Below are 23,202 nucleotides of genomic sequence, written 5' to 3' on the forward strand. Positions count from 1 at the left end.
GTTGCTGACTCACGTTTCCAGAGAAGTTGTTGAGTCTTTGTTTCCAGTATGTATGCTGTTGTTCCAGTGTTTGTCTGATTCGGTGGAGGGCGGAACAGGGTTTACCCAGAAGGCAGTAGTTTGTAGGTGAACTGAGAAACTGACTGCCACTCAGATTTCCTGCGGTACTTGAACGGGTCGTAGTGGAGATGAATCCCTTTCTCAGTGTGAAGCTCAAACGTTCTCTTGGGGAAAGTGGGTCCAAACCTCCTGTTTGAACCCCAGCTCAGTTGATCCTTCCAGGGAGAGAAGGTCCGAAAAATCCAGTTTGCAGGATGACTTCCTGCCGAAAAGCAAAGACAATAACAATGTTAAAACTCAGGTTGACAAGAACTCAGTGTGACTCAGCAAAACTCAGCTTGGCTAGAGTACCCTAAACTGGCAACCACTCTGGTGTCGGTGTAATGGCAGTCAGCAGCTAAAGAACGCTCCGTTAACGAGGAAACCATCAGCAGGTGAGTGAGGAGGTGGACCAGAACCAGGCGCCCCCTGGTGGAGGAAGGGAGACAAACACAGAAACACAAACACACAGACAGGAGTCCTGACAGGGAGGAGGATTTATCAGCCAGCTTTGAACAAAACATCTGGGCTCAGATATGTCTAAAAACTTTTAACATGACTAGAAACCCCAATTTACAATTAATACAATACAAAATCCTCCACAGAGTGCACTATACAGGTCAAAGATTATTCAGGATGGGTTTTGCACAATCTAACATCTGTCCAGAGTGCACAGGCAATCAACTTGGTAATTATTTTTAGGCGTTCAGAGATTCTGGCTACAGGTATGTAAGGACTTATCACTGTGCCTGGATGGTAAAATCAACCTGTAGTGTTTGTCAGTGAGACGGCCTTTATAGAAAAGAGGGAGGGATGTGAATGCTTCTAACTCTTCCTGCTGAGGCTGAGGGAGCAGGGAGGTGCTCAGTAGATCTCCCCTTTTGGCAAGGTGTGTGTTCCACTTTTTCACTGGGGAGTGTTGCACAACAGGAGGCACAGCAGACTGCTGGTTTGAAGCCCTCTGACAAACTGAGCACGCTCCTTAAAGCCGGTGTTCTGTCAGATCAGCATATCTATAGTCAATATGCATGTGTAAGACGTCAGATTTGTGTTTATCTCTTTAGCTCTGTACAAAAAATAGACTTTAAACTACCTTGATGGACGTGTTTCCCTTTAAACTCAAGGTCAGATCTCCATATGCTTCATAGAACACCAAAAAGTAATTGATTAAATAGTTCTCTTGAGGTATTTTAAAGTTTATTTTTGGTACAAAACTAAAGGGTTTTGACTATAGGTATGCTGGTTTGATCGGTATGCTAATCTAAAAGAACAGGCAAACACTGTTCAAGATTTTGCCCTTTTCATAACGATTCTCCAGTCGCACAAGAATTTTCTTTTCGATCGGGCCGAGTTTCAACCTCCTGGTGCATCCTGCGTCATGTGGTATACAGGGGCTAACGAGGGGCGATCAGCCTCTAACGACCACCTCCCGATCGGGAATCATAAGGTCGGGAGAAAATCAAACATGTTGGAAATTCAGTCGGCCCTCCTGAGGTGTTGGTGCGCAGATCCGGCTGTCGAAGCAGAGCTATGAGCCGATTTACGGGTAACTCGACCTCTGAGCATATATGCAAACAAGAGAGTTCTACTTCCACATTAACCAGTCCGACCAGCGCCATCCCTCGGCGCTGATTCCGACGTGTGGAGAACATACATGGTGAGTTGTGAACTTTTAAACCCTGCGGTTCCGTTTGAGTCCCCGGCTTTACCAACCACCTTACGACGGCCGACTGAATTTCAAACATGTTTGATTTTCTCCCGACCTTACGATACCTGATGAGGAGATGCTCGTTAGAGGCTGATTGCCCCTCATTACCTCCTGTTAACCACATGATGTGGGATGCACCAGGAGGTTGAACTCGGCCCGATTGACAAAATTCGGGCATGACTTGAGAATCGGCCCAAAAAGGGCAAAACAATCGCACAGTGTATGGCCAGCTTTACCAAAACCTCAAGCACTGCGCATTTCCAAACAACAGTGTCCTTCTTCTTCTTCCAGATAGACGAGTCCGACCAGCGCCATCTCTCTGTGTCTGATGTGTGGTTTTTATACGTAAAGTGTGAGCAGGTAGATCGCATCAGAGCGTCGTACAGTGTGAAAACATAAATTGTTAGCTGTAGCCTGGTGTAATGACTGAAAATATCGCACAGTGTATGCCTGACTTAAGCAGATCAATGCCTAATTCACTCACTCATTGGTTAGCCCGGCTACCCATTTGGGAGCCCCCTTAATGTCTCAAATCATGGCTCCGCCCCCAATGCATATAAACGTTTGATTGGCTCTGTGACCAGCATGTGACTTTATCTTTGTCTCATGTACTGGAACCAGTTCAAAACAGCCGCTGTATTCATGAGATAATTCAATTCTGCTTGAATCAAAGCTCAGTCAAATCCACAGAAGCAGAACTCTTCCTGAAAGCTTCAGGACGCGGTTTGGTTCCGAATGCATGAGCAGATGCACACGCATGTAACATCCAGATTGATCTGTAGTCAGCAGGTTTTCCTGCGAACTGAGTCACTGTGATTCAGCTGTTTTCATACGACTCCCTCAGTAACTCTAGTCAGAGAAGATGTCAGCTGTTCTGCCTGCAGATCCTTAAAATAACCTGGAACAGCCCCTCCCCCGGCTGGACTGCCCTCACAGGGTCAGGTTTGCATAAACAGGACAGAGCGACGAATCAACTCTGGAAGAAACTGTGGATTTCCCTGGAGGTGAGCAGCGCTTTCTGCTGACTGGCTTTGATGTGGAGGGTTCCTTAATCAGAGACTTTGCTTCTGCATCAAACCCTTCTGGTTTGTTGTGAAATGCTGCTTTGTTTACTCTCTTAATATCCTTCATGTTTTAATATCAACTAAGTTAAGCTTATAATTGTTTCTGCTCAGTTTTAATTCCAGGTTTAGAAAGGTTTCAGGTTCTCTGACTTTTGTTTCAGGCTCTGCAGGAGATGCTGGAGAAAAATCACAGGATCTCCATGAGGACCCTTTGAACCCACCTGAGGAGAACATCATCTGTTTCCGTTGTTTCAAAGTGTTGGACGCATCATGGCGTCACCCAGCATCTCTCACTTAGGTTCGGCAGGTTCTGCTTTGGCCTTTGAGGATTATTCTCTCTACAGTAATCTGAGCGATGACCAGCTGCTGCAAGTCGCCATCGAGCGCAGTCTGACAGAAACGCACCACAGCGCCCCCACTGACCACAGCACCACCGCTCCCGCCACTACCAGCCCCCCACAGGCATCACAATCCCAGGACAACAAGCCGAACCCGCCAAGCACCGACAGATACCAACGTCGAGTCTCGAGCGGCCAGAATCCAGCCGCGCCGCAGACCAGCGTCACTTACAGCTCCCCGAACCCCCCGACTGAGAAGCCTCCTGACATGTGAGTAGCTTTGATTTTCTTCTTGCAGCTGGAATAAACAGCTGGCTTCCAAAGCCCACCTGAAGAACGGCTTATGTAACATCAAAGCATTATGTGCTTACTCCACATCTGAGGACCCATTTCTACGTTTCACATAATAAACTAGAACAATTTCAAAGCAATCATACAATGACTAAACCAAATTTTAAAACAGCATTGATCTTTTTAGCTAATAAAAAATCGCTTTCTATGACGACGCCAAGGCTGTTGACTTTGGGACCCAAATAATTTTGGAGTAATCCCAAGTTAATGTGGGCAGATCCAAAGACCATGATGTTTTATTATCTTTCAGCTTTAAACATTTCTTGGCTGACCAAGCCTTGATGTCACTAACGCAGGTGAGTAGGGGTGTCACATGGCTCTGGTCGTTCTTGGCAATAGGTATTCACATTTGACAAACATCAGCGTAAGACATGCCATGCTTCTTAAAAGCAAAAGGAATGGGGCCCAGGAGAGATCCCTGGGGGACTCCACAGTGAAGTGGGGCAGAATATGAGGTATATACTGAGGTGTCCTCAGTATATTAATACATTAACGCATTAATGTTAATGAGCTACTGGCAGGTAGTATCTATACTGTATCTAATGCCTATAAATATCTCAAAGGCTCTGATTGGCTGTCATAGTTGATCTATATGATCTGATTGGCTGCTTGGATTTTTCTCTGTGCTCTGACTGGCTGTTTTGGGATGCTGACAGGAAGACTTTTGATGGAACAGTGAGCCGGTTCATGACAGGTTCTGGGAAGAGGATGGTGGCATACTACAGACCGGATGGCAGTTTGGTCCACATTGCTCCAGAACCTGAAGAGTGAGTTCTCTTTTCTATATTTTTCTTTAAACCTTGAAGATAGGACAGGTAGGAAGTCTGAGTTGAATGGTTCCTTTCTACTTAAAGATTTTCCACAACTCACCTGTTTCTGTCTCTTCAATCGTAGTGATTGTAGGACTTTCATTTGCTTGACATTTAGAGGTTGCTTCCTAAGCTCTGAATTATTTGAACTTGTGTCTGTTTTGGAAAACATAGCTTTTTAAATGAGACTAAAACCCATGGACCAAATCATGATGATTGAAATTATTTTATCCTTACAGGGAGGAAGAGCCTTTGTTTCGAGCGATCCGTGAAGGTAAGGCTACCAAAGTGAAAGCCTTGGCGACATGTCGCGGAACGAACCTGATGCTTCCCAGTAAACCTGGCTGGCTAGCGACTCACCAAGCAGCGTGGTTTGGACAGGACTCCTGTTTGCGAATGCTGCTTTCAGGTACCTGCACACCTCAGCATGCCCACCCAGGGACACCATAATGTCATAACGAGCAATGGCTTCTTTTGTGCTTAGCTCAACCAGGAATGGTCAACAAGAGGACATCACGTGGTGAGACACCAATAATGGTGGCTGTCAGCAGGGTGCAGCTGGGATGTGTTCAGGTGCTGCTGGAACATGGAGCTGATGCTGAAATCCCCAACAATGAAAAAGAGACTCCATTGTATAAAGGTAACAAGCAGACAGTCGTGTATCGAAACCATCATCATCAGATAGTCAACTTTAGTCAGATAACTGCCGTTTGTGTTACTGGAGCCCTTAGGCAGCCCTGCCTGAGAAACGAACACCTTCCTGCTGTAAATATACCCATGTGGAGTCAGGGGAGCCCAAGAAAATCTTAATCACCAACGCAGTTGTCCTCATTATCCAGAACCAAAACCTTCCTTAATAAAGCAGTTTTATATAACCTCAGTTTCAAGGACACTACTAGCAATTTTTTTTGTATTTAACACACCACTGGAAATGAGGTCATGTTTAGTAAACACAACCTGTCTTAAGTAACCCAATCCCAGAGGTTTAGGGTCCAGATTTATGTAAAATGTTAACTTTTTTCCCTGCAGCCTGTGAAAGAAACAGTCCCGCTATTGTTGCAACCCTGCTGAACCACGGAGTTGCTGTAAACACCCGCTGCATTCAGGGCTGGACTGCTCTCCAGGAAGCTGTGGTCCAAAGCAACATGGAAATCTGTGAGATGCTACTGAAGGCTGGAGCCAAACTCAACACCCGCAACATGTATGGTCTCACCCCCCTCTTCACCGCCGCTCAGAACGGGCAGATGGCTTCACTGCGATTCCTCATCAAACACGGTACAGGAAAAGACTTCTACTAATCATTCAGGTGGAAGTTAAGGCTCAGAACTGCCCAGGTCCAAACCATTTTGGACCCAGACTAAGCTCAGAATCATGACTAGCAGCAACAGATACTAAACCAATTTTTGGGTAACAGGAATAAAGTACTATAATTCTCAATTCTGCTCTTATGGACCAAACGTCCCAAGCATCTTGTCATGATGGGTCGAATATATTTGACCTACATGCAGAAGCACTCACAGAGACTGAGAAAGGTTTAACGGTTTATAGGACGATAACTGTACAGAGATAGGGAAAAAAATGTTCTTCAGCTTAGGGAGGTTCCTGCGGTCAGGTGAACCGGAAGCGGTAGCTCTAGGAGGACATCAGACTGGTGAGTTCATGGACTGTAGAAAAACTGGCCGAAGGTATGAATACTAGGTTACTTGAACTCACTTTGGTTGTTGGGGAGGGTTTCTAAGATCCCGTTAGTGGTGGCTTGGTCTGTTGAAGGTTTAGTTCATTGGAGGGCGGACAGGCAGACTATGGAGATCCTGAGGAGCAGCTTAGCAGACTGACACTTGGTTCCCGAAGTGCTCAGCGTTCAGGTGAGGAGATCTGTCTCCTTTTCTCAGTGTGACGAGTGTTTCCCTTCCTGACTTAAAAGGCCAGCTTATCCAGTGGATCTGGAAAATCCTGCCGGAGAATCAAAGACAAACTAGGTTAGCACTGAAAGAGCTCAGAAGACACTTAGACTCAAAGTAGACTCTGCTAACTCTGAGGGGCTAGAGTACCCAATACTGGCAAACACTCTGGCGAGGAAGTGAAGACAGTCTGCTCCTTAAATACTCCTCAGGAAGTGATGACCCAATAGGCTGCAGGTTTGAGGTGAGAAGAACAGGAAGCCCTCCAGACCAGCAGAGGACCATGGCACCATCTAGTGGGTGCACGGTGCAACTGCAAAAGAACAAAACAAGCCCCACAAACTGGTATCCTAACACATCTCCTCTCTTCTTTGTAGCTATTCAAGCAGTTTTATTCATTGGTTCAGTTTAACACCAGTGAGTCCAATTGGACCTTAAACCAGCAGAGTAGACAATGGCAAAAAACCTATTAACTGTAAATAAAAGGAAACAGAGCTTTATGACTATCTGACCAAATAAGTACAGGACTTATAGACCACGGGAGGATCACAGAACATAGTAAATCTAGCACCCAATGACCACAGAACACAATGACTACAGATTCTAATGGCTATAGGGCCTAATAAGCACAGGACTGAGGTACCACAAAACCTAGAAACCACTGCAAGACCATGGAACGTAATGACCACAGAACTTGGCCTCAGAAGCCAGTGATCAGAGAACCCAAAGACCACAGAACCGAATGACCCCAGTGCCTAAAGGCCACAGACTTAAGCAGATTGCATCCTTACAGAGTCCACACGTACATTACAGCCTTTATGGTCAAGTGTTCCCATTCCTCCATTCCTCATGACAGACACCTTAATTTCGCATACTGCCATGGTGTCGTTGGAACAGTTCCCTTCTAGCTTTAAGGAAAGTCTAGAATAACACCTTGCTTGATTTATTTTGTAATAAAAACATTTTTGCTTTGGGGGCTTCTGTCTGCTCGAAGTCCAACTCAAGTGTGTTCAGACCGCCGGCAGATGTTCACAGGTGTTTGTCAGCATGAGTATATAAAGGCCTCTATGTGCAAAGACCTTAGAGATTCCAGAACCCAGTGAACCTGACTGCTTTTATGAGTTAGTTTTATAAAATCCGGTGTCGCTTGAATCTCAATGGGACAATCTGAATTTAGACACTACTGAACCCGATGACCTGGTCTGTGAAATTAGAAACTGCTGTATTAAAGGGACAGTTCAGGTTCTTGGACATGAAGTTGTGGGAAAAGTTCACCATCTGTAGCTGAGATGTAACGGGTTCCCTACCGTCAGCGAGCCTCCTGCTCCGAGAAACCGTTGGGAACGCAACTGAGAAAATGGAGTTCCAGTACTGGGGCACAAATAATCACAGGTTTTTACGCTAGAAAGAAAGTATGCATGTGGGCTTTTTTTTAAGACTATTTCAAAAATGTTAAAACATCACTATGCCAGACTTTGATATTAATGACTATTTAATGAGTTCTAGGTGTGGAAGAAAGTTCCTACAAACAGAAATAAATCAGACAGCTCATCAGCAAACCGAAAATAGTTAAAAGTTGTTTTCAAAAGTGAAATATTAGGCCATTGTTAGTGATGAAAAAGACATACTAGCTCTATATACTGTATATGTTGTCAGGCTCATTAAATCCCCCCCCAGCTGTAAACTAAGGCTGTGTCCAAGGCTACGTTCACACTGCAGGCCTTGATGCTCAATTCCGATTTTGTTTTTGTAAAATAAGATTTTTTTTTGCGTTACCGTTCACATTTCCAAATATATGCGACTTGTATGTGATCTCCAGTGTGAACTGCATTCATACAGCTTAAGTGTCCCGCATGCACAGTAGAGGACGCAATGCTGTCACAACCCTGCATGCTTCGTGTTTACAGAAGTAAACATAGATCTAGTGCTGGAGCGCATCTAGAGATCTTTCCCAACCTTTGTTTTTCTTGCCGCTTCCGTGTAGCAACAAGCAGAATAGTGTCCTATGTCGGTTACTAATGGCGTTCAGGTTGGATGAATGCAACCTGGCCGTTCAGAAACAGGTCGCATTTAAAAAGATCAGATATGTATCGGATTCAGGACCACATAGCGGAGTGGCCTGGGTCGGATTGGAAATAATACGATCCGTTGTTCAGACAGCCAAGAAAAGATCAGATCCAGGTCGCATATGGGCCAAAAAAAATCGGATTTGGATCACTTCAGGCCGCAGTGTGAACGTAGCCAAATGTCTGCTGTAATTACTGTATAGAGCACTATTTAGTGGTTACGCCATTTCAAATGAGCGTCCAAACATCTAGTGGATGAAAAAGTAGTGGACTCGATATTTTCCACAATATACCTTGAAAAGTAGTGATCATCCATGGTCAATAGACGAGCAGATATATCACTGCTTTGTGAGTAGAGCTCTTGAAAAAGTAGTAATCATCTGTGTGACTGATTTCCTGTAACCAATGTAACACCTAAGGTTCCTTCACAGCTAATGCGAAACCTGCGAAAGTTTCGCCAGTTTTTTCTTGCCTTGAAATTTGCCTGGCCATGGAAAGCGATTTACACAGCAGGCGAAAAGGTCCATTACATCATCAAGATGGCAGAATGTAACCTTTGTAATGTTATACTAACTGGCCTCAGGGAAATACAGTATATATAGCAAACTGGAACTGTGTCAGAGGACAAGAGCTGTATTTTGAACATCAATAATGACACAGACAACTGTTTAGTTTAATTTGTGCTGCTACCTATTATTGCAAATCAGCAGATGTGATGTAAACATACAATGTTTGAAGAACAATAAATCCAAAATGACAAACTAATAAAATAAAGCTGGCAAAAATATGAAACTGTCTTATACCCAAAATCAGTTTTTGGTGTGTTGGGGCCCTTCTTCGATCAAAGTGTGACTCTATGTCAGTCCTACCACACAGTCTGTGGGAAGGAGGAGCTGAAGGATTCAGCACACACTCAGTTTCACTAAGATTAGCCTGTCTTGCCACCCAGTTCACCCTGGGAATCTCTGGATCCTAGAAGCACTCCAGCAGGTAGTGGAACATGGTCTAACCTTGATGATATCAGTAAAAAAAACTGAGAGATGAAACCACATATACACAATTTTTACAGTATCTCCCACATCAATAGATGTCAGGCACTCAGAACATTAGACCCAGAATACAAGCAGACAGCTCAGAGTTATATCAAAAGAAGCATTTATTTTCCGCTCAGTGCTCTGTGGCTCACAGCTGGGGCAGGTTCATTGGATCCTCTGTAGAATTGGAAACTCAGCTTAGTGACTTTGAAAACTCAAACGGGCCATGACAATGAGAAAGTAAGTCACTAACCTGGTTTGGAGTTCAGTCTGAGCCCAGAGTCGTAGCAGAACCAGGTTTCCAGGCCAGAAGATCAGAGAGCCGAAGAAGTACCAAGGGAAAATCCATGCCGAGGTCAGGAGACGTGTCCAAGGTCGGTAAGCCGGCAGAATCCAGGAATCAGTCCATAATAGATCAGGCTAATGGAGCAAAACAGGGGCAAAGCACATCTTGGAAGTCCAACAGCATAAAACCTGTCAGGATCATAAAAATCTGTATATCACAGTATCTCTAGTGAACTAGAGTTACTCTCACACACAGCTTGAATAATCTGGCACTGATGGCTGGAAAACAGGCAGCATAAATTGGAGCTGGAAACAGATGCATCAGATGAGCAGTAGTGAGCAACCGGGCGGAGTTAGACAGGTGAATGGAATGAGCAATTAAGCTCATGAATTCTTTGCATTTAATCCATCCCCTTGGGGAGTAGTGGGCTGCAATTGTGTGGCGCCCAGGGAGCAGCGTGGGGTTGATCTTACTCAGGGACCCAGAGTGGCAGTCTGTGGGAGTGGGGCTTGAACTCAGAACCTCAGGATTCCAAGTCTATTTCCTAACCACTGTTCCACCACTCCCCCAGGCCAAGATCATGACAAAAATCATCAGATCTCTCTTACTGTGTGGTGATGCTAGCTGGTAAGAAGAGATGCTACCTTTCTGTGGCGCCAAGCATGTGCCCTTCATATCAGGAACATATGACAGGAAACAGAACTAAAACATCATCACCTGGACAGTTGGGGGTTACTGATTTATTTTGGGACTCTGTGATACTAAGCTCCTCATTGTTGCTCGGATAATACAGCAATTTATGGATGTCTAAAGTTTTTTAGTATTTTCCTCACAATTTTGAACACATATGAATTATTGTATGACATCACTCCAAAGTGTGACTTTTTTATATAAACACTTTTAAGAGTTATTTCTTTAGCTTGAAATCAACTAAAATTGATTACCGGTATTCATTTCAAAACAAAATAAATAGTTTTTCTTTCTTCATTTCAAACTTTGTAAGGAAAATTATTGTCATTTTAAAGTCTTGCTAAAGAAGCATTATTGCAGAATGATAGAACAGATTACGCCATCACTGAGATGCTGAGCAATAGGGTGCTCTTATTGTCATGATCTTGGCGTTGATGACCTGCCTAACTCTGCCCAGTTCTCAATACTGTTCATCTGATTCACCTGCTCCAGCCTCTATTTAACCAGCCTTCAACCTGTCATCAGTACCAGATCATTAGAGTCTGTGGTGAGAGTTCTCTATTACCTGAGTGTTTCTGATTGCCTGATCCTGACCCATTCTGCCTCTGGACCTCTGAGCCTGCTTGTCCCCATTCTGATCTGTTTGCCTGACCTGTCCTCCGACGCCTGCTGGATACTGCCTGTGTACAGAACCTAAATCTGATTCCTGACACCATCCTGTATGCCGCTTTGGTACCTCTTAAGATCTCTGATCTCCTGGCTATGACTCCTGAGCACGTCCTCAACACCGGCTTTGGCATCACCTTCTGGATTATCCTGCCTTCCTTTGTGTGCTGGGTTCTGATCTCCTTCCTGTTCTCTGACGTCCGGGACTTCAATGTGGTGGACTCACTGGGAGACACCCACAGTGTCTTGTTGGCAGCCAACCGGCTGGAACCAACCTCACTCTCTGGGCTCAGACAGAACTATATGAACAGGTTAGTAACTCACATGTTCGTTATCATCCTCCGCCAGATAGACGTGGTCACTAACCTGTGTTCTCTCCCTGCAGTGGTACCTGCCTTAGACTGTTCACTGCAGATCTGTTTTCTAAATAAACGTTTTTTGGGTCCTCTTGTTCTGAGCCTTGACACCGATCCTAAAACATAAACATCTTTCTGGCCACTGATCATAACAATTAACACCTCTTCTCTGTGTCTTACCTGTGTCTAAAAAATAAATGCCAGATTTTCCAGGAAATTTTGACTCCTGAGACCTCACTTCTTCCTGCAGGTGCAGACATCAACACGCAGGCTGATGACGGAGCGACGGCTCTGTATGAAGCTGCTAAAATGGGACACGAAGAAGTTGTTGAGCTGCTGCTGTCTCAGAAAGCTGACGCCAACAAGCCTGGAAAAACGGGCATGTTGCCGCTTCACATAGCTGCACAGAGAGGAAGTGATTTGTAAGTACGCCTTTAACGAGATTTCAATCTGTAGCCCCTTTCAAGATAAAAGCTGTGGTGTTACAAAAACAGAAAAGTCTGCGTTATTAACAAGTTGCTATTAATCTCTCGGAGCAATCCTTTGTTCTGATCCAGTGTTATGGAAAAGGGTGACATAAACCAGAAGGCTGGATGCAGGATGCATATGGAGGATACTGAACATTCCATGTTGCTGCTTCTTTTCTACATATAGTTTCAGATTGATATAGGACACTTCCTATTGACAGCTTTAAAATTTCTAGTGAACAAATAATCTAAGGCAAAGCCAACCGACCTTTGCCCCGACCCGGTCCATGGACTCTGCCATTTTGTGTCAGTTTGTTCTCAGTTCTTAGCAAGGTGGGGTTCTAGTTGGTGGCCATTGACTAATAGTGATAAGGGACCAGCTAAGCTAGGCCCTGCAGGTAGCTGTACCCAGTGTTGTGCCTGAACGCGTTCATTGAACGAAAGTTCATGAACTCGTTCATATTTTGGGCGAACGTGAACTGAACGTACTGCATTATTGCCTGGTGAACGTTATTGTGAACTCGTTCATTCTGGCGTCTGTGAACGGCACGCTCTCTCAGTTCAGCTCCGTTCAATAGGTTGCCAGATTTCTATAGAGCCCTCCAGGCGAAACCCCGGCTAAATCACACCGTAAACAGGCCTTAATATGTAGCGGGAAAAACACCCAATCTGGCAACACCAGCTACCAGCGTCGTAGCCTACAGCCGCGTGCGTCATCAAAACAAAATGCAGCGTGGAAGCAACAGCAGCATGTAGGCGACTTAAAACAGGTTTATGACCAGGATGATGGCAACAAGTTTGCCCGCCGGCTTTCAGTAAAAAAATCCGCACTTCAGTAACCTTAAATTCCTACCTCAGCCTGGTCCCTCAGTTTGTGTTAGTAAAATGTTCTTGATCGGTCTTCAACGGGGGATCCGCGACCCCTAGGGGGTCTACGGAGGTACTGCATGAGCGTCTGCATGGTTAGTTGATATTTTTATATTCCCCCCTGCATTTCTTTCCCCCACTAATTGAAATGTCTTTAAATACTCATTAACATGAAATCAACACACTGTAGTAAACAGATCAATGGAGGCAGAAGATGTCTTTCAGTCATCAATGCTCACATTCAGCGACACACAGGAGCTCTTTCAAGCTGGGCACCGTTTCCTTCACAACACCTGTCCCATCAACCAGGAATCAGAATCAGAAAAACTTTAATAATCCCAGGGAGAAATTAATTTCTTTACATTACTCCATCTGTAATAGAGTGACTATAGGACACAATTTCATACAATATATATAAATAGGGGGTCCCCGCTCCATCTCGCCATCAGTTTGGGGGTCCTTGGTCTGGAAAAGAAGACCCCTGTTCTTGAGGGTTTTACTATCCATGTAACTTGTTTGTTAAACCTGCCTGGTATAATTTTCCAGGATTCCAGGATTCCTTTTTAGTATGTATTGAAATGGAATTTCAAATGGAAAAAATTATAAAAAATAAAAAAAAACATTTGCACCTTAAAGACTACTTTCCTGCTTTTCTTTTAATAATTCCTCATAAAAAAGACCATTCAAGCAGCACATTTTTCCTGATGTTTTTGAGAATATACTGTAGGGGTGAAAGCTGCAGCTGCTACTAGTGTGAAGTGAATGGACAGCAACAAAGCGTTAAAGCAACAATGGGGAAATCTGTCCCCTCAATGCTAATGTAAACCCTGGTTGGATAAGGATTCAAAACTGGATATGAAGATGAAATCTGACGCACAGTTTCAGTGTTACAACTGATAAAATAATTGCTGTCTGTGGTTCTACAGTAGGCTATGGTGTAATTGAGCAATATATGAAAAAAAAAAAAAAAAAGAACTATGAACTAGTTCGTTTTTTGGAATTGTGAACTATGAACTGAACTAGTTCATTTTAAAATGTGTGAACTGAACTTTGAACTAGTTCACGTAGAAAGAGAACTTTCCCAACACTGGCTGTACTCCCTTGACCTCCCTGGGGTAGTCAAACTAGTCGGTTATAGAGTGCCTACCATCAGTTGTTCTCAGTATGATATGCTATGGAGTCATTCAGTTCAATTCAGTTTATTTCTATAGCGTCACTTTGCAACATGTCATCTCAACGCATTTAGCAGAGACGATACAACCAGATGTTTTAAAGGCTTCTATCAAGGAGCCAGTTGATTGCATCCAGTTATTGACTTTCAAGACATGCTTCTCCTGGACGAGGTAGCGGCGAAGAATTTTGCCCTTCCCACTTTAGTAATTCCTGCACACCAAGCATCCAGCAAGAGTAGGAAAAGTAAAAAAAAAGAACTCCCCTTGAACAGGAAGAAACCTCCAACAGAACCAGGCTCAGTGTGAGCGGCCATCTGCTGAGGCCCACTGGGGTTCAAGGAGACAGAAGCAGACATAGAAAAAGAAGCATAGATACAAAAGGCAACTGTCAACCAGCTCCACAGGCGGCCCCGTCCAGGAAACACACAGCCAGGCAGACGAGCTCCGAGCCAGCTCCCATGTCAGAGGATGAAGAGAGCACATCCAGTTAGTCACAGTCAGAGAAACAGGACTACACTGGAAAACAGGCCAAGCTCCAACATCTAGAAACAAAGGTGTTGATGGCAGCAGCACAGCTGATATTTCTCTCCAGGATGGAGTCACAGCCAAACAGGAACAGACCAGATGAAGCTACTATGAGAAAAAGCAGAGAGAGCAGAACGTTAGAGATTGAACTAACAGATTCTGCAGAGTGGGAGAATAGAGATAGAATGAAGCAGAATGATGAAAAAGGGGTCCCTATGTCCTCCAGCAGTCTAAGCCTATAGCAGCATAGCTATGGAGAGCAAAGCAGAATAATGAACAGTGGTGACTCTTTGGGGGTGCCTGTGTCTTGGCTTCCAGGAGCCAAGCTGACTTACTCTTTGGGGTTCAATCCTGTGAGGTTACAACTCTTGTTACCATTATCTTTGCAATGAAAAGAGTAAAACCCACTGCTTGTCTGGAGAAGTAGAAATAGAAACATAGAGCTCGATTTAACAGCAGGAACAGGGTTAGAGTAACAGGATCAATAGAATAGAATAGAATAGAAAATCCCTTTATTGTCGTACAATGGGGAAACAGATAAAAAGATTTTTTTAGTTAAAGCCTTAGTGTAGCCAGTTATTGGGGTTATAAAGATATATACAGGTCTTTCAGGTATAATTAGGGCTGCTGTCTTAACTATTAAGACCTTAACACACGGAACACGATTTTGGCTGAGATCCGACAGAATCCTAACAATATCATGACGTGACGTGAAGCTTAGCGATCATTGAGAGCGACTAGGGCAGACAGTTTGACGCAATCTCAGCTGTGAGTAGCTTCAACAAACATGCCGACCTTTCTATGGCCTTCCCTAATCATTACCAGCACAAACTGGCCCTAAACCCCCTTCATACCAGTTCTTTACCAAATCCAAGGACCCTAAAGTGTTTTACACACATTTAGTCATTCACCCACTGATGATGTTGAGCAACACTTTAGCCACAGCTGCTCTGGGGCACACTGACCAAAGCAGGGGCATCATACATCAGTGCTACTGGATTCTTAGACCTCCAACAGCAGGCAAGGCAAGGAAATTGTCATGGCCAAGGTTGCAATGACAGACAAAGACAGAGTGGGGCTCAAACCAGCAACCCACCATAGTTACAGGATGCAGCCATATCCTATGAGCCACTATCACCCCAGAATTGCTGCCCTGGCACATATAGACAAGGGATTTCTTAACTACCCTCTCTATAGGGTACAGCTGAAGTCAACTGCCAGGACAGGAAAGTTTGAGTGTTTAGACAGCAGTGCTTCCCAGCTGGAGTCAATTGGTGATCAGCAAAAGATTCACACAACCCTGAAGCTGTTGCTAGCTGATCCTCTTAATTGCTATTGCCATATTTTCTTGTATTGCTACAATAAAGGACTTTCTCCTTGTGGTAGATATAGATTTATACATTGTACCATATTTTCAGTCGTTGTACTCAGCTACTGCTCTAACTGTAAAAAGAAACCACAGGGTTTAAAAGTTCACAGCTAATGATGTATATTCTCACACTGTGTGGCCCAACAAACCACACGTTGGACTCACCGCCGAGAGATGACGCTGGTTGGACTCGTTATTCTGGAAGAAGAACTCCTTTGTTTGCAAATGCACAGTGCGCAAGGTTCTGGTACATCGGCTCATAGCTCTGCTTTAACAGCAGGATTTGCAAACGAACACCTCACCAGGGTGGATTGAATTTTAAAGATCCTTGATTTTCTCCCGACCTTACGATTATTGATCAGGAGGTGGTCGTGAAAGGCTGACTGTCCCTAAGTTACCCCCTGTATACTGCAGGGCGCACCATGAGGCGGAAACTCGCCTGATCCAACAAATTCTTACACGACTAGAGAATCGTAGCCTGGGTGCCATTCTGAACTTAGTCCCGCCCACAACGTTTGAGGTTGGGAAGTTCGGTCTGGCATTGCTTAATAGTAGCGCAAGTATGCTCGCACAATATCTAGCGGGCCAATCAAATTGTCAGGGCGGGCTTTATAGGGTGATGGATAGAGGATCAACAGTAACGTAATCAACCACGTGACCAAAGCGCGCTTGGTGACAACAACAATGGCTGCCGCTGGAGAGTTGAGGTGTGTAGATTCTGCTATTAGGTCTGTTCTAGAAGATATCGACAGCAAATTAATTGTAAAAGAGGAACAGAGAAACGCGATCAAGGCTCATCTTCTTATTCTAGGCGTGCAACTGCACGCTTTGATTTTTGTTGACAACAACTATGCGTCGCTTAACATACGTCACGCACTCCGTTGCTCTTATTGGTTGTAGGTCTATCCAATTGAGTGCAGAGGCATATTTTTTTCCTGGTTCGTTCGAAACACGCCCCATAATCACAGCTCTATGGAGCAGCATCAGACTCATTCTGATTAGAATTGAGTAGGACTACGTCAGGCTAGGAGAATCGACCCAAAAAGGGCAAAAACTCATACAGTGTTTGCAGGGTTCAATGTAGACTTTGGATGAATTTGACCAATAAAGGCCTGCAAAGAAAACAGTTGCTATCAGCATTTCTAAACATCTTTATCCTTTTTTTCCAGATGAAAATCTTCCTGAATATTTGGATGTTGATGTTTCATTTACTGTCCAATCAGACTGTCCCAACTGTGTCTTTCATGTCCAGAATCGTCTCCATGTTGATCCCAGCCACCAGCAGGGCCCGTGTCCGAAGGACTGGGATTAGCCCGCTGCACCTGGCAGCAGAGCGTAACCGCGATGATGTTCTGGAGATGCTTATCGAGGCGGGCTTTGATGTCAATGCCCAACTGTCAGAGGAGAGAATGCGGCTGTACGAGGACCGCCGCAGCACAGCGCTCTACTTCTCCGTCATCAACAACAACGTAGAGGCTGTTCGCATGCTGCTGAACGCTGGTGCCAACCCAAACCTGGACATGTTCAAACCTCTGATGGTGGCTTCCAGGATGGGCTGCATCCAGACAGTCAAGCTGTTGGTGGAGCATGGCGCCGACATCAACGCAGGCATCCCTACCCACCCCACCACCTTCCCAGCTGTCTTCATGTTCTCCATGAAGTACCTTCCCCTCCTCAAGTACCTGCTTGACCATGGAGGCCACGCCCCCCCTTGCTTTGACTGTGTTTATGGTAACCGGGCTCATCCACCCATAAAAACCAATCAATCAAACTGGGACAACGACTCGGACCAAATTCTGGCAGAGGCACCTCTACGGACGGGCGTTCAGGTGAGCGTACCGATTATAACCAGGTGGTCAGGTGTTAATTTGGTGAAAGGAGGAGATGACCTAGATTTTGGTGATGTAGATGGCAGATTCTGATCTTTTAAACCCTGTGGTTTGGTTTTAAGGTTTAACATGTAACCGTACCTGTTCAGTTGACAGATTGAGCACCTGCTTCTAGGTTTCAGTACTAACAGTTATACGTAAAACAGCAAATGATTGACTGATTGGTATAATAGTTGGTTACTTGACTGATTGTTCCACAGTTCTGTGAGATGATCTCTGCCCCAAGTATCTCTCGATGGGCGGGGCCTATCATTGATGTCCTGCTGGACTACGTTGGTCATGTGACGCTTTGCTCCAGACTGATGGAACACCTGGACAGTTACTCTGGGTGGAGTGGAATCAAAGAGAAAGCAGGTAATTTCACTTCAGTTTGTTTCTATTGCACCAATTCACAGCACATCTCAAGACACCTTCCAGTTCACCAGATCATCCAGTCACATTGATTGTTTCCAGTCTAACCAGTCCTTGTGTGTTCCAGCTCCCCCCCGGCCGCTGCTGCACCTCTGCAGGTTGCAGATTCTGCAGCTGGTTGGACACAGAAAGCTGAAGAAGCTGCCGCTTCCTGGAGGTCTGATCCGCTTCCTGAAACACCAAGACTTGCCTCTGGATGACGAAGGCTGAACCAGACAACCGTTGAGCTGCAGATGTTGCATCATTTAGATTTCTTCCTGCCTCAATCTGTTCACATGGTTTCCGTTTCTAGAGGATAATTCAGCACCTGGAACAACGATAGAAACGCCATCTTGGACACTTCCAAGATGAACTACACAGGAAACAGGATTAGAATCAGAATCAACCCAAACTACAGCACTGAAGAGGAGGAGGAGGAGGAGGAGGAGGAGGAGGAGGAGGAGGAGGAGGAGGAGGAGGAGGAGGAGGAGGAGGAGGAGGAGGAGGAGGAGGAGGAGGGAGAGGAGGAGGAGGAGGAGGAGGAGGAGTGAGTGCTGGTTTCCATCAGACTCTAACATGGACTCTTCTTGGTCGGAACACAGTTTGAACTGATGATCTCACTGCCATGTTGCAATGGGACATTAATGAGTTGCTGTTGTCATGGAAACGGAACAGATGATGTCATGTTTTGAAGTGTCATTAAACTGTTTTTACTGCAGTAGTGTGAGACTTTAATGGAAGCAGGCGTTGATCACTGATCGTTAATCTGTGAGGGTCAATGACCTCCCATTAGCACCTCCCTGAAGACGAGATGAAGCCTCCATGATGGCGGCAGAGCTGAGGCGACCTCATCTCTGCTCACTGAAGGAGGATCGTCCACCTGTTCAGCTTCAAGCTGGATGATGAGTGAGACTGAAGCAGAAACTATCCAACCTGTTCAAGCTTTAGAAACACATCAGGGCTTTTTAAATGATTTTATTCAGAATGGGGAACGGTAGGAAGCAGAGGGCCGATTAGATCCCATGGACTCTTTCTAAGTATCCAGGACACCTGGTCCATCAGAGGCATAGTGGAAGGACCCACCTAGACCAGCTAAAGTGGTTTAGAGCAGTGCTCACAGACTACAGTCCTGGAGAGCCGGTTTCCTGACACACCTGACTCCAACGTTTGCTCATTAAAGCCGGCGTACACTCTGCGATTTTCTTCAATCATTGCACGCAGCTTCTGCTCACACTGTATGACTAACCGCAGGTTTTAGTCGTACAGTGTGAGCTCACAGCTCACGATTTATGTTCGGGCCGACGCTCTGATGCGATCTACCTGCTCTCACTGTACGACTAAAACCCAGGTGGGACTCAGCTCCACAGTGAGATGGCGCTACTCCGACTCGTCTATCCGGAAGCCAAACCAGTTGAAGAGGAACATGAAGCTCACTAGAGTGAAACGCGCTGTTTTGGCAATTTGTGCAATTTTGTGCTAAAAACCCTAAAAAGAAAAGGAGACGACGTATTTGGACAAAGACATGGCTGAGCTAACATGGCTACTACTTTCATGTTTGGTTTCAGGTTTCTAACCCACATGCAGAACACTCATCAGACAGGGAAAAAGTTCAAAGATTTATTGAAGTGAAAACACAATCAATAAACAGATCCAGGACTGGTCACGAGTGGGTTCACTGAAGAGGGGGACAGAGGAGTTAATGGATGTCCAGGTAATTTGCAGGATGAAAGTATGCAGGTCTGTACCTGTTCAGGAGTTTGAGCAGAGCGGCAGAGGGGGGGAACCAGGAGGGTCCAGAGGCTTTTGGCAGGCAGAGGGCTTGGCGGAGGCAGAGCTTGGTTTGAGTGTTGGCAGGTTCTGATTTAAGTTTTCCTTCCAGTTTCTTCAGAGAGTGGACAGGCAGGTCTTTGACAGGGTTATTCTCCAGAGTTCTTCAGAGAACAGACATGCAGATTACCGACAGAGAAACTCTTCGTTTCTGGTTTCAGGCAGGTTCAACCTGGGAAGCAGTGAGGAGAAGACAGATCAGGTTCTGGTTCAGGTTTTCAGGTAGTCAGAGATTCAGACAGGCTGGTTGGCTCAGGCTTGCTAACCATAACTGGCAAACACTCTGGCGCCGGGGTGATGTCCTCTGCCTCCTTATATACCGGTCTCCTGATGAGCAAACGAGCAACAGGTGGTGCAATCAGCTCCAGTTCCAGGAGACCTAGAACGCCCTCAGGAAGGGATCCTTGGCGCCCTCTGGTGGGCAAGCCTCCGGATCCCAACAACTACGGTCTGTCAGTTTGATAGAAAGAACTCATCTGAAAGGAAGAATAAAAAGAAGAATCCTTTGTGCCCTGAGCGATTTACCCACGACGGTCGGGAGAAAATCAAACATGTTTGATCGCCCCTCGTAACCCTGGGTACACTACACTACACTTCATGACCAGGCTAATAGTCGGCCCAATGGAAAGATTCTCGCACGATTGGAAAATCGCCCCAAAAATCACAGTGTACGCCGGGCTTTAGGGAAAAGTCTGCTCATATTCAGAGTACAAACTTCTGAAAGTGCTTTAAATATGAAATTATCCTATTCAATACATGATCAGTGTTTTTAATTCAGAGTATTCCGTAAAAGTTCAAAAAAATCCACTGGACCTGGTTCACGTTTGAATTGAGAAAGCTTCCTGGAGAGGTAGCAAAACGTCTTCTAATCTTGGAAACCAAGTCCAGTGGATTTTTTTGAACTTTTACGGAATGACTATGACCTGGATGACTGAGAACCTTCATCAGCTTAATTCAGAGTAATTTTCATGTGAATGTGCTTTACTGGAGGCGTCCATGTTTGTCAAAGAACACTACTGCCACCTACTGGTTAGTGACATCACGGTGCGGTATCGGCTGTTGATCAAGTCCCAGTGCTGTATCTGGTGTTTGTCACAACGCGCTATTATCCAAGTCATCTTGAAAACATTCTTCTTCCAAATGTTGGCTACATATTACGGGTTTTTTCTCTGGCCAGAAGTTCGATGGCAAATCCTCCCTCTTCAAGTTGGCGATCCAACGACCAACCCGTCCGTGGAGGATCAGGAATCAGAAAGGTGGAATAACTCTTTTTTTTCACTTTTCCCCGATGTATTCCAGCATCCAGCTGCCATGCACGTGGGCATTGTCAGTTTCACTATAGCTCTGGTGAATTTCAATGGTGAAGTCCTCTGGAAATCTTCAATAATTGTTGTTGATTGCAGATGTGTCTAGTAGTTCCCATTGATTTAGCTTGGAAAGCGGGGAGAATGGCGCTAGGCTTACCGCACCGTGACGTCACTGCTGGAAGATGGCAGGAGGGAGGGGCTACTATATTTGGGCAAAAATGGCCGCTCCCAGACTCAGGGATGACGAAAAGGGTGAATTCGGAAATACAATGGTCGGAACAGCCGTTTCCCTGCGACTTTAACTTAAATGTTATTCAGATTGAGCAGATAGTTGTTGTTGTTATATGAACATTTGTTGTCATGGCGTCACCAAACACATCTGGAGATTATTCCAAAATCGAAATGATTAATCCTGAGGAGAGGAATAGTAGAAGAAGTATGGAAGCAAATCGTCACCATATTTCAAACGAAAAAGCATTTCCAGAAATGCTTTTTCGTTTGAAATATGGTGACGATTTGCTTCCATAAGGAAGTGGATAACAGGATGAATAAAGTTAAACACTCTGAGTATTGCTTCACATGCATTTATTGCACATTTAAAAGACGGACAGAGGAGGGGACCCCTGAGGCAGAACGATTAATTAGTCCAATCCTGGGTGGGGGAGGACGATGATTAAGAGAAGACGGAGGAATGCTTTAAAACAATTATCAAAATATATGGTTGTCCTGGTGTGATTCTGACTGCAGGTGATTATAATTCCAGATTAAAAACTATATGATCAACCTTCGTCTTTCTTTAGGACATTTCTGGAAACATTTAAATGAAAATAAATCTTTTGAATGTTTCAAATCTGAAAATCTGGAAGCTCAATGTAGCTGAACTTGGTTTTATATGAACTGAACACATCACTGATCATAGAACCGATGAAGTTTCTCCGTAGGAACGGCGTCCTGCATGTTTTATAGGATCAGGTGTTGGTCTGTAGCTCCATGGAGACGGCCACGGCATGCCCATGTCTCAGGTGACATCAACCTGCAGGAGACACTGATCAGCTGAGCTGCTTCTCCTCCACCTTCATGCAAAGGAAGAAGAACCCTCTGGTCCAAGTGGGTCTGAGGATAAACCTGCAGCAGTACGCCTGAAGGTGCAGAACCCAAAGATAATTAAAGAGCTTTAATGACAAAGCAGGTCGGAGAAAGGAACCTAGAAAAGGGTTAGGGTTACCTGGAGAGTACCCACGCATGCTCATGGAGATAATGCAAACTCCATGAAGGAAGACCCCGACTGGGAATTGAACCCGGAACCTTCTTCCAGTGCTTCCCACCGTAATATTAGGTACAGTTTATGTCATGATTTTACTTAAAGTTCAGACCCAAATGCAGAAGACCAAACAGGGAGACCAGGGGAAAAAGTTTAACAGGATTTAATGAAGAGATAATACAGAGAGAAGTGTTGCTCTGAACACTGCTCAACCAGAACTGAAAAGTGAGGGGAAGACACAGCGGTTAGTTCAGGCTCAGTGGGAAATTTGGTTCGGGAACTTGGAGAAGAGGATCTGGTTGCTGACTCACGTTTCCAGAGAAGTTGTTGAATCTTTGTTTCCAGTCTGTATGCTGTTGTTCCAGTGTTTGTCTGATTAGGTGGAGGGCGGAACAGGGTTTACCCAGAAAGCAGATGTTTGTAGGTGAACGGAGAAACTGACTGCCACTCAGATTTCCTGCGGTACTTGAACGGGTCGTAGTGGAGATGAATCCCTTTCTCAGTATGAAGCTCAAACGATCTCTTGGGGAAAGTGGATCCAAACCTGCAGTTTGAATCCTCAGCTCAGTTTGAAGCTCAGTTGATCCTTCCAGGGAGAGAAGGTCCAAAAAATCCAGTTTGCAGGATGACTTCCTGCCGAGAGGCAAAGACAAAAACATTGTTAAAACTCAGGTTGACAAGAACTCAGTGTGACTCAGCAAAACTCAGCTTGGCTAGAGTACCCTAAACTGGCAACCACTCTGGTGTCGGTGTAATGGCA

The 23,202-nt window shown here is 45.0% G+C and overlaps 1 protein-coding gene across 2 annotated transcripts; it reads left to right on the forward strand.

The window, feature by feature from the left end:
* The first annotated feature begins 2,651 nt into the window (after positions 1-2,651).
* Positions 2,652-18,503, forward strand: asb2a.1 (ankyrin repeat and SOCS box containing 2a, tandem duplicate 1). 2 transcript variants are annotated; one of them, XM_038305368.1, is made up of 10 exons: positions 2,652-2,811; positions 3,033-3,479; positions 4,217-4,327; positions 4,609-4,778; positions 4,854-5,009; positions 5,399-5,644; positions 11,619-11,790; positions 17,021-17,597; positions 17,858-18,011; positions 18,136-18,503. In XM_038305368.1, exons 2-10 carry the CDS (start codon positions 3,142-3,144, stop codon positions 18,276-18,278), a joined length of 2,067 nt encoding a protein of 688 aa, XP_038161296.1. In that variant the 5' UTR covers positions 2,652-2,811; positions 3,033-3,141; the 3' UTR covers positions 18,279-18,503. The 2 variants fall into 2 exon arrangements, with proteins under 2 accessions (XP_038161296.1, XP_038161297.1); XM_038305369.1 differs by having other exon boundaries at positions 2,794-2,892.
* Positions 18,504-23,202: the final 4,699 nt, after the last annotated feature.

This window comes from Cyprinodon tularosa, unplaced genomic scaffold (assembly GCF_016077235.1).
Source record: "Cyprinodon tularosa strain WSP-4 unplaced genomic scaffold, ASM1607723v1 ctg557, whole genome shotgun sequence".
NCBI classification, from domain to species: Eukaryota; Metazoa; Chordata; class Actinopteri; order Cyprinodontiformes; family Cyprinodontidae; genus Cyprinodon; species Cyprinodon tularosa.